Source organism: Orbicella faveolata, unplaced genomic scaffold, assembly GCF_042242905.1.
Source record: "Orbicella faveolata isolate gen_17 unplaced genomic scaffold, um_ofav_v1 contig_25, whole genome shotgun sequence".
Classification (NCBI taxonomy): domain Eukaryota; kingdom Metazoa; phylum Cnidaria; class Anthozoa; order Scleractinia; family Merulinidae; genus Orbicella; species Orbicella faveolata.
The window spans coordinates 16768452-16779299 of record NW_028301553.1 but is presented as its reverse complement, the minus strand read 5'-3'; the positions used below and the strand labels follow the sequence as shown (position 1 = coordinate 16779299).

General features: G+C 39.3%; 1 protein-coding gene across 2 annotated transcripts; it reads left to right on the top strand.

Annotated features, from left to right (window-relative positions):
* Positions 1–613: 613 nt before the first annotated feature.
* On the top strand, positions 614–7139 carry LOC110052265 (chymotrypsinogen B-like). Of its 2 annotated transcripts, none has more exons than XM_089294227.1 (7): positions 614–702; positions 1081–1278; positions 1661–1864; positions 3662–3982; positions 5123–5149; positions 6296–6397; positions 7046–7139. In XM_089294227.1, coding segments are annotated over exons 1-7 (909 nt in total). In that variant the 5' UTR covers positions 614–647; the 3' UTR covers positions 7048–7139. The 2 variants fall into 2 exon arrangements, with proteins under 2 accessions (XP_089150353.1, XP_020614036.2); XM_020758377.2 differs by having other exon boundaries at positions 5114–5149.
* Positions 7140–10848: the final 3709 nt, after the last annotated feature.

Here is a 10848-nt window from a genome sequence, read left to right as displayed (position 1 = left end):
ATCATGTTCTGATTTCGAAGCTAGTCAATAACAAATACTGGCGTTAAAAGAAATTATGAAATCCATTGGCCAAAAAGGCCTCAAACACAGCTTTCGACTGAAACATGAAAGAACAAATAAAACCTGAAGCGTGTCCGTATTCTATGGTCATATCACTACCAGTGAGGATGATTTTTGCATCCGCTATGCTTTTTGGTCTGTCTGTGCAAGTGACCAGCCACAGGTAACTAACCGTATTAGAAATGAGGCGCCCAAACATAGAACAACTGCTTTGCGACACAGGTTAAAAACAAGGATAAAAAATGTGTTTCTTTACTATATTTTATTGAAGTATTTGCAACCGACGGTTTGGTGAAATAATGGACAGTATTTGCACAGTCATGAAAGACAAGAAGAAAACACAGACGAACCAGGTGATGAAATGCAATGATGTTATATGCCATTTGGAAAGAATTTAATATCAGACTAACAACACATAGTCGATAGTTTTCTTAGATTCTTCATGACTGATTTCAAGTGCAATAACAAAAACTGCGAATTAAAAAAGTTATGAACTCCATTCGTCAAAAGGGATCCAAACACAGCTGTCTTGGAGGGGTAGCATAAAGGAACGAGTCCTGCCTGTTTTTGGTCAAATCGCTAGCAAGATGATTTTCGTTTTAACCTTGTTGGTGTGTGTCTCAACACCGTCACTTACAGAAGGTAAGACTTAACATATCTAGCGTACGTACATGATTTCCTTTTAATGACATATTGTGTGCTATAACATTAACAGCAGCTAGATATTCATACTCACATAGATAAATTCATTTTCAAGCTTTCCTTTGTTTTTATGTCCAAAAAGATCAGAAAAGATCATGAAGAAATTATCCTCTGCCGTACATTGTTCATTGTTACTAGCCTAAGTTGGTATACCCGGCTACACTTTGTACAAGAAAATGATTGAAAGGCGCAAACGGTATACTAAGTTGCCCTTTCTAGACGAAAACAACCGTTCTTCTTCTTCTCTTTCTGCATTTATTTATGCAAACAGTAAAGGTAATATGAGAGGAGAAATAATAAATATTTTTCATCCAACAGCATGTGGAAAGAAACCCTTTGGGTCCCGTATTGTGGGCGGCGAAGAAGCAACCCCTAATTCATGGCCCTGGCAAGTGTCCCTTCGTTATGATGGACGGCATATTTGTGGCGCCTCCCTTGTTAATCAAGATTGGGTTGTATCTGCAGCACATTGTGTCTATCAGAGCAGTGACCCTGGTCGATATTCACTGGTCTTAGGTGTGTTTAAAGCCTGTAGTAAATGAATGAACTACAGAGCGAACGATCGAGCGAATGATGATATGAAAGAAAGAATGAATGGACGAGCGAACGAACGAACGAACGAACGAACGAGAGTAAATGAAAGACCGAACGACCTCTTGAAGGAAGGAAGGAACGAACGAACGAACGAACGAAGGAACGAACGAATAAATGACCGACTGACTGACTGACTGACTGACTGACTGACTGAATGAATGAATGAATGAATGAATGAATGAATGAATGAATGAACGAATCTATCAATAACAAAAGTTCTATTTATAATATACATATCATATATTTACAATCTCAACTATATTAATGGTTTCTTTTCGTAACAACTTGTTATTTTTCTTAAAAGGTGCTCACAGGAGAACCGGTGACGGACAGGTCTTTGAAGTTTCCCGCGTTATCAGGCATCGCTCATTCAGCATGCAGTATCTGCGACATGACGTGGCAGTGTTGAAATTGGCGCGTCCAGCAACTCTTGGCGGGAAAATCAACACGATCTGTCTACCGTCACATGGGTCCCGTGTCAGTCCAGGAACGAATTGTTATGTGACAGGTAAATTCTTTGTATTTCGTTACATGAAAGGTGTTTTGTTTTTTAATCTGGTACCCAGAGCTGACTGTGCGTATGTTGTCTGTAACGTGTTTCTATAGGCCATTTTACAGTTTTATGCTTAGTTACCTGGCCTATGAATGCAAGCGAGGCTGGAGGTAACCTTGCTTTGATACTGACCTCTCTGTTTTTCTCATTTAAATGCCAACTGTTAGCATAAGAATGACTTGATTTACAAAACAAAAGCAGTGAAGTCTTTAGCAAAACAAGGTAACCTCGCTGTCACTCAAAGGCCAGGTCACTGAGCAGACAACTGTAAAACGGTCTATGGCGGCAGTCCTAAACTGTTATTTGATTTTGTGGAACTGCTAATTTCGAAAAGGAACAAGGTATGTGTAATTTTATTTTACGAAAACGTTACGTTCATGTGCTATTACGACGAACAACAACGAAGAAAATGGAAAATAGCCGTCTTGTGCAAAATTTGGATCGAGCAATCTTCTGAACCGACGCGCTGACGAACCTCGTGCTAAAGCCTACTTTCCTCTTATATGATACATGTCAGGATATATGGACCAAAATTACTCAAATTTTTTACAATCTGAACGCAATGTAGTGACAGAAAGCAACACCAGATATAGTTCCGTGGTTTCAACATTATTTGTAAAAGGCAAAAAGTTTCAGTTCTGAATTCCATACAATTTCTGACGTTTTCAAAATTAAATTAGTATGCAGATATCATTGTTGTGTTACCATGGTTACATCGTGCGAGCTTTGATCTTCCGACATTTTTCCAGTGAATTTGGTGCGAAGTGTTTTCATGAATACGTTGATTCAGAAAAAAATGACTAGCAAAATGTTGTAAATTTTCACATGTCCTTGGAGAGATAAAGTTTTCATCCTTAATTGATCAAAAAATACGTTCAAAGTTTGTTTTTTTTTAGTTGCCTTTCTATTTCAAGATGTGTTGAAAATAACACATGGAAATAAATTTAACAATCGCGCATTGTTATCCTAGTTTTTCAAGTCACAGTGTTCGCTGAAATTTCGCTTTATTTGTAAACGTATTCCAACCATGAGTTCAATTTTGAGCAAATATTACCGAATTAACTCTCGGACGTACACGCAAACGTATATTCTCACCTCCCCCCACCACATCCACCGTAATACATGGGGGCCATGGACCCCACTTTCCTGGGTGTGCGTTGTAATGAGACATATAGAGCTTACTATACGACATGACAAAATTTTGGTTGATTCTGACATCATCTAACTTTACACGACGTCACTAAATAAGTCCGTCATCTTGGATTCCCACTCTTGCATTAATTCCGAGTCTCCTAAAATGGAATTTGCTTATTTTCTCAGAAAGTCAAAAACATAACGTGAACTGATGGGCAATCTACCCAAAAAAGATACCAGAATGTAGTTCTTGATAATTGGAAAGAATGAACTAAGCTAAGAATTCAATAAAGTCAATAGTCTATAGAGGTAGACGTTAATTCAGCTCGAACTGCATGTCAAAATGTGGTTGCTATGGCAATGTCAAATGACGTGGAGAGATAGTGAGTTGACACGTCAAAGTCGTAGCAAGGGATGAACGAACAGCCACTGAAGTTTCAGCGTCAGAATCCGTTTTCAAAATTTTGAAAAATCTTATCTAATCTAGCCATTTTTGTAATTTTTTTATTTACTTATTGATTGATTAATTGATTGATTGGTTAATTGATTGACTGATTGACTGATTGGTTGATTGATTGATTGATTGATTGATTGATTGATTGATTGATTTCTTGTCAGGATGGGGAAGGATCGACCCAAACAACAACTACTTACTTGCTCCTCGTCTGAAACAAGCATCGGCGCCAGTGGCGAGTCACAGCGAGTGTCGCAGAACAAATGGAGGATCAGTAGATGAGAGTTCCATGGTCTGCGTGGGAGGCAAAGGAAGCAGTGTCTGTAATGGCGACAGTGGTGGCCCCTTGTCGTGTATGGAGGGAGGTCGGTGGGTCCTCCGTGGAGCGGCTTCGTGGGTGACTAGCAAAACGTGCCCTGGTGACACATTTTCTGTGTATGCTCGTGTTAGCTCTTATATTAACTGGATAGAAGAACAAATGAAAGGTGTGACATGATCTGGATACTTATTTGAGGCTATATTATAATGCAATTTAATGTTTACAAAAACCGAAAATCGGCTATTGAGATGCTCGATTGGAAATTATCTAGTCTTTAGAAGGCAATCCGTCTTCTTCCAAATGGGCAACCATGATTTAAGTGTATCATCGCAGCTCGAAGTGCACGCTTGTTTCGGCAGTGGACAGAACATTCGGTTTAGTATCAAAGCATTTACAGCGAACAAATAACCTCTATTAAATTTTGTTTTGTGTAAGTTTGCCATCTCAAAGCGCCATTTCCCCATTAAACCTATTACTTTTATTTATGCTTTTTTTCAACGTTGATTCTCTTTCCCAAAAAGTAATATTTCAGTGCAAGGATTTCCCAGCTTTAAAATCTGAACTATATTCATGTCTAGAGGTAATAGATCAAAAGCAAGAAACCGTGTTTTACCACGTTTCCAAACTTAACGTAGAACAGAAAGTCAGTGGAAAATACGACTCGCAGTGGAGTATTTTTGACGAACTTTGAGGTGCATGTTTGGAAATATGACAAGACACCGTCTGGAGTGTTTGATATATCTTCTTAATCGATGGAAACTAAAGCTGAAGAGAAACAAGAGAAATAAAGCAGTTAAAAGGATGCTGATAAATTATGTCAGATATCCAAACAAAGTAATGGTTATAGGTAAAAGTAAAGTCTACATACGAGCCAAGTGGCTCATCAGGCCGGCGCCTATCTCCGGTTTCATGTACATGTAGCATGAAGCGACTGGGAGTATTTCTACTCCTCCCTGGTTGGGATGCTAGTCCATCGCAGGGTTACTCTCAGCTTTAAATTCGCCGGTACCCATTTATACACCTGGGTGTATAGAGAGGCACTGCGCGAGTAAAACGTCTTGCCCAAGAACACAGCACAATGTCCCCCGCCAGAGCTCGAACCCGGACTGCTCGATCCGGAGACGAGTGCACTAACCATGAGGCCACCGCGCCTTGCACAACGTCATGGTTATGATTACCTTTAATTCCTCCGTTTTAATTATATGAATTACTAATATGTTAGGACCGAGAATGCGTTTTATTTCATTGCTATAGCTTATCGACCCTAACAGTTGATACACACTTTCCTTCACTTTAGGTGGTGGAGGTGGTGGAGGTGATGGAGGTGGTGGAAGTAAGTCCTTGAACTACAGATTGTCATTGATTGCTGTCAATGTCCCTTTCTATACATTCTATTGAGTCTTTAGTGCACCACTAAATTCAAGCCGATTCCTATTGGTTTAAATTGATCACGAGACGCGATAGTGTTCATCGGCGAAGAGACACTATCAGCCCATAGTGCCCGTCCGAGGAAAACCCTGGATGGATAGTACTCGTCCGTGAAATTTTTTTTTTCTGAAAGCAAGAGGGCTTATAGGAAAAAAAGAATAAATATTTGATTGATCCGCTTCTAGAGTGTTTTTGTGTCGAAACTATCGGTCCGGATAGTTTTTCTTTGGAAATCTGATGTTCTTAAAATTAGCATATTTGCCCTCGAAGATTCGCCTCTCGGGCAAATTTTTGTTTTAAGAACATCAAATTTCCGCGGGGCAACTATTAGCCGTTATGGTTCATCACTAGATTTTTGCCGATTCTTATTGGTTTAAATTGATCACGTGACGCGATAGTGTTCATCCGCGGGGAGACACTATTAGCCCAAAGTGTCCGTCCGAGGAAAATACCCGGAGAGTTAGTACTCGTCCGTGAAAATATTTCTGTAAACAAGCAGGCTTATAGAAAATAAACAATTGAATTTGTATTAAGAGGGTTTTTGTTTGCTTTCTTTTTTAAATTTTAAATTTGGCTTTCACGGCTTTCATCTACAAAAGTTGAAAATAATTCAATATGATTTTTGAATTGGCGCGCGGAAGAAAATTTAGTGGTGAACAATAAAGACAATAGAGTGTTTATGTCTCGGAACTATCAGTCTGATAGTTGCCCCTTGGAAATTTGATGTTCTCAAAACTAGCATATTTGGATATAAAACTAGCATATATGCTAGTTTTAAGAACATCAAATTTCCTAGGGGCGACTATCAGCCGATAGTTCCTCGACGGAAACACTCTATTGTTCCTGAATAGTTTCTCGACAGAAGCACTCTATTGTTTACATAGAAACACTCTTGAAAGCTTGGAAAACTCGATAAAGCTGCGGAAATACTAACTTGCGGCACTTGTTCATAAAACATTTCTCGTTCTCCCAAACTTCCATTTCGGTGTTTCTATGACAAGGTTTTTTTTTTAATTTCTCAATCGATGCGTTACTGTTTTGTAATATTCAGACTGTCGAGACAGCTGGTCAGCGGTAAATTGCATGCGAAACCGACGATGGTGCAATTATTCCACAGTGTACCAAAACTGTAAGAAGACTTGTCGAAAGTGCTGTAAGTTAAAATGTCAAGTGTACTGGCTTTTATATTATTAGTACTTTTACTTACATATTTCTGTCAAGATGAATTCAAGAAACATACCAACGACCTCTTCCTTGCGTACGAACCCAAAATACATTGTCTTCGCGATCGGGCAGATTTGACATGTAGGAACCATTTGAAACTTATTTTTAACCACAAGAAGTCTTTTCCGAGTTGCTTTTAGTTTTCCTCTGTTTCAAAACGAGTCCTAGTGCACAACCTTTCACATGGAAATGAGTGCAAAAAAAGCTCATTTCAATATGGACTGATCGTGCACGAAGAATCGTTTTGAAATAGAGGTAAGAGCAACTCGCAAATGGCTTATTGTTAATCTACTTTTACAACTGTCTAACTGGATTCAGTCAACAATCTGTTATCGATTCTAGCTTATCTCGTCTGGACAAGACAAGCCAATCTCTTTCGTGTATAAATGACAACTAATTACACATTTTGAAAGCACCTCAATATACTGTTACAAATCTTTAACATTTTCAATGATAATATTAATGTGATTTTGGTCCTTCGTTCAGTGTGATTAGGAGATTGGTTTACTTGCCAATTGTGCTGTTCTTGTTGAAATCATCAAAATGATTCATTTATATATTGGGTTCTTTATTTCAGAATCATAGAAGCAAGCGACATCTCGTAAACAGTGTCTTTACAAGAGAAAACGAGAGAAAACTCTTGGGGAGAAATAAAAGTTGCTGAAAAACAATCTCTTTGTTTGCTTTCAATCTTCTGAGTAGTTTTTACGAAATGATTGAAATGTTCACTGCGCAACATTGGTATTGCCAAAAACAACTACAGCAATTCAAAATCCTATTAAACGGTCAATCTCGGGGGAATGGATATTGGCCGCTTAAAAGGGCTTAGCCCCTTAATGGAGGTAAAAACAATAGAAAGCCCTCATCAAGACTTTGATTACTGGCTGCCTAATAAGGGTTCGATGTCATTTTTAACGAGCTTGACACATCATATACGTCAAACACCACATGCAAAACTAGAAACTATCAAAACTAGAAAGAGATATAGAGAACTGTGAATGAAAGGCACTAAGCAAGCTATATGCAGATTACTTTGGACAAGGAGAAATAGCTAACTAGAGTAAGAGAGAATTCTTACATCTGTCCACAAGCGATTGGCCATTTGAAGGGGGGGGGGGGCTTCTTTTAAAAAGGACACACTTAAACACAGACATTTTACGGTACGCATGCGCTATGATGATTCAACATAATATTGCGAAAATGATTTCATCATTTTACCATGATCAACGTACGTACCATACTTATCACAGGTACTGGTGAGCTGATACAGCGACCTGCCGAGCGAAGTTTTGGTTAACGACTTTTGATGAACTAGCATTAGTCTGATGAACTAGCAATATCCTTGCCTCGTGCTACAAATTTTCCACGTGTTCCTCTGGCGCAACAATAGTGATTTAGTTTCATTTATTTCCTGTTTTTTTCTTTCATATCTGCGGTGATGAGTTAATCCCTTTGCAGATTACAAATGCAGATTAGAAATAAACAGACAGAAGCTCTGGCCGTCTGAGCCAACTCGCCCATCCCACATGTACAACAAAATCTGCATTTCTATCCACTCTAATAGGCCTACTTGCAAACACTTCCTAATTCCTTGGGGCAGAAAGGCCAATTATAGGTTTTCTGCTAGCAGGCTGTATCCGGCATAGCCTATATTGCTGGTGTTTTCCGTGGGCACGGTGTGCTCGCGAGTTACCGGTATTAGTTCATGAAAGAGTTCGCCGCCATCTTGGCAGCCTCACTACCACTCCCTGGGACGCCTTTTCCTGTCTTGCGCTCGCTTGATAAAAATGCGCTCGTTTGCCAAAATACAACTGCATTGCAATTGAAGGCTGTATCCGGCATTGATTGCTTCAAGAAATAATTCTCAACATATCAATGCCAAATAGGTTGGTTTTTATCTTTTAAACAACCCTGAATAGAATTTCTGGCCAGTTACAAAGCAAGCACACCGTAAGTCTTTAACTGTTTTGGAAAACCTTTAATTAAATTATAATTTGGTTTAGAGCCCATGTCGAGATATTTAATTTCTGTCAATGTAATTTCTTTTGTTGGATAGCAAACTTGGAATAGATCCTGAAAAAGAAACAGATACAAGAATAAGGGAAACTTACAGCTCAGTTCACAGAACGTTATTTGTTATATATCCAGCAGTCTTAGACATTTCAGCCGTGGTTAAAATGTGTGATTTTCTACGCCCTTTTTGTACCAAAGAAAATTCAAGGGAGGCTTAATTGGTTGCCTGTCAGTAATGAGTTTAAGAATTAAGAAAATGATCGGAATGAATGACATATAGCTACAAATGTAAATTGATCAGATATATGGTTTGTAATACACGGAGAGAGGATGAAGAACACGAACACGTACAGCACGCGTAAAAAAAATCACTCGCGCTCGCGCACGCACACTGACTATCATGGTCACGCGTCAGGGTACTTCTCAATATGATCGATTGCATTTCTCTTATCTCACTGTTTCTATCAATCTTTTCATGTTCCCTGAATTTGCTCACTGATCCATGCCAGTTGACATATGAGCTGACTCGTGCATAGACACTGTACCTATGCTTTGGACATATATAACGAGTTACCCATGAGGCCGCCCCACGGAGGACCCAGCGCCCATTATCTAAGGGACCTCCACTGTCTCCATTACAAACACTGCTTCCCTGGCCTCCCACACAAACCATTGCATCGTCGTCCACGGTATCGCCATTCTTGCGCCTGCAGTCTTTATAGGTTGCCAGCGGAGCTTATGCCTGTTTCAGGTGCGACGCAGTTACGCCGATGATGAGTCAGGTTGTACCCCAACCTATGTAGTAAAGTGAAAGCGGCGCATTATAATTTGGTGAAGTTTTGTTAGAAACATTTTTAGATCTGAAATTGGGTGAGACATTTCTGAAGATTTTTGAACAATTCTTCAATATCTTACAACTTTCACATTTGTAATCCCTCTCAATTTTGCCAGTCACTTTTGCTTGCATTGATTTTAAAAATCTGTTGATGTTCTTAAAGACCTCTCTACCCAATTCACTCATCCACCGCTACCCCACGCCCAGGTTGTTAAGCCCATCAGCCTCTCGTTACCATGGTTTTCTTGAATGTGAACAAAGTTTCAAATTCTTCCTTTAGCCCTCGTTATTAATAGATCTTCGAGGAGACTGAGTACCAAAAGGATTACTTTGGAAAATTAAAGGAAATTTACTCTTACGAACTGTTAATCTTCGAAGCGTCACTTATCTATCATCAAAATGTAAGTTAATCTACCCTATTTAACAACCAGTTGATTACAAACTAAGAGCCATGCTTTACATATTATTCCCTTTATGAAAAGCGTAGCAAAGGTTTTTTATTTCGAAATGCTTCTCAGTGTGAGATATTTGGGTTATTGACCAAGCTTGTGCGGTCAAGATGGCTGGATATTGGCCAAGTCCTTTTTTTTTAGTGTTAATGGACCGAGAAGGAGTCGAGGTCCATAAACACGCAAAGAAAGAACAAAGCCAGTATCCAGCCATCTTGACCGCACAAGCTTGATTAATAAAGGACTTATCATATGGCTTTCGGGGAAGTTTTTCTTGCGGGACATGGCGGGCAGTCCCGAGCAGGCAAGATAGCCAATCACATTACAGGATTTGGTTCATCTTGCCCCCTCAAGGAGCTAGCCATATAATAATTTTACTTTCATCACCTGTCACAAAACACTTTGTTCCTAGCTTAACGCGTGACCCATGAGGTGGCAAGTAGATTGTGTTTACTTTCCGCCCAAGTTTGGCAGTTCGTGACAATTTCAACACTGTCACGTCATGCTTAAGGTTAAACTATTGATTGAAGCTCAGGTGCGTGACCGCTTTGGAAACGTCATATTCTTCTCCATCGTTTTTCTGTTCATGAGCTCCTGTGGTTAGAGAATGAAAAACCATCAAGTATTGTGTGGAAATTGTCCCAGGCCGGCTATCAGTTTGTTGAGAAAATTTCGTAAGAGGGAGCTTGGAGCTTGTAACACTCCTTTATATGGAGACCTGTTATGGTCAAAGGACTGCGTATTTAAATTTTAACTGTGCATGAATTAATTTTACACGTTGTTAGAATAATTGTTTTGTATCTCTAAAAAGCACCAGCGAATTAACAAGGGACTAGACACCAGAATGGGCCTTCACAGACCATAGCTTGGAATAGAAATTTCTACTTAATTAATTCACCGGGTACCTAAACAAAAATTATAAATGGTCAGGGCGTGACCGGGCGGATTAGTAGTTGTCAAATTCCAAACAAGAAAATTGGGTGTGAATCTATACTCCGTATTACTCGAAAAAGTACCGCCCTCGAATAAGCGTCACACGTGAAGGCAAAAGATATTAATAAGGTAAAAAAAAAAAAAAAAAAA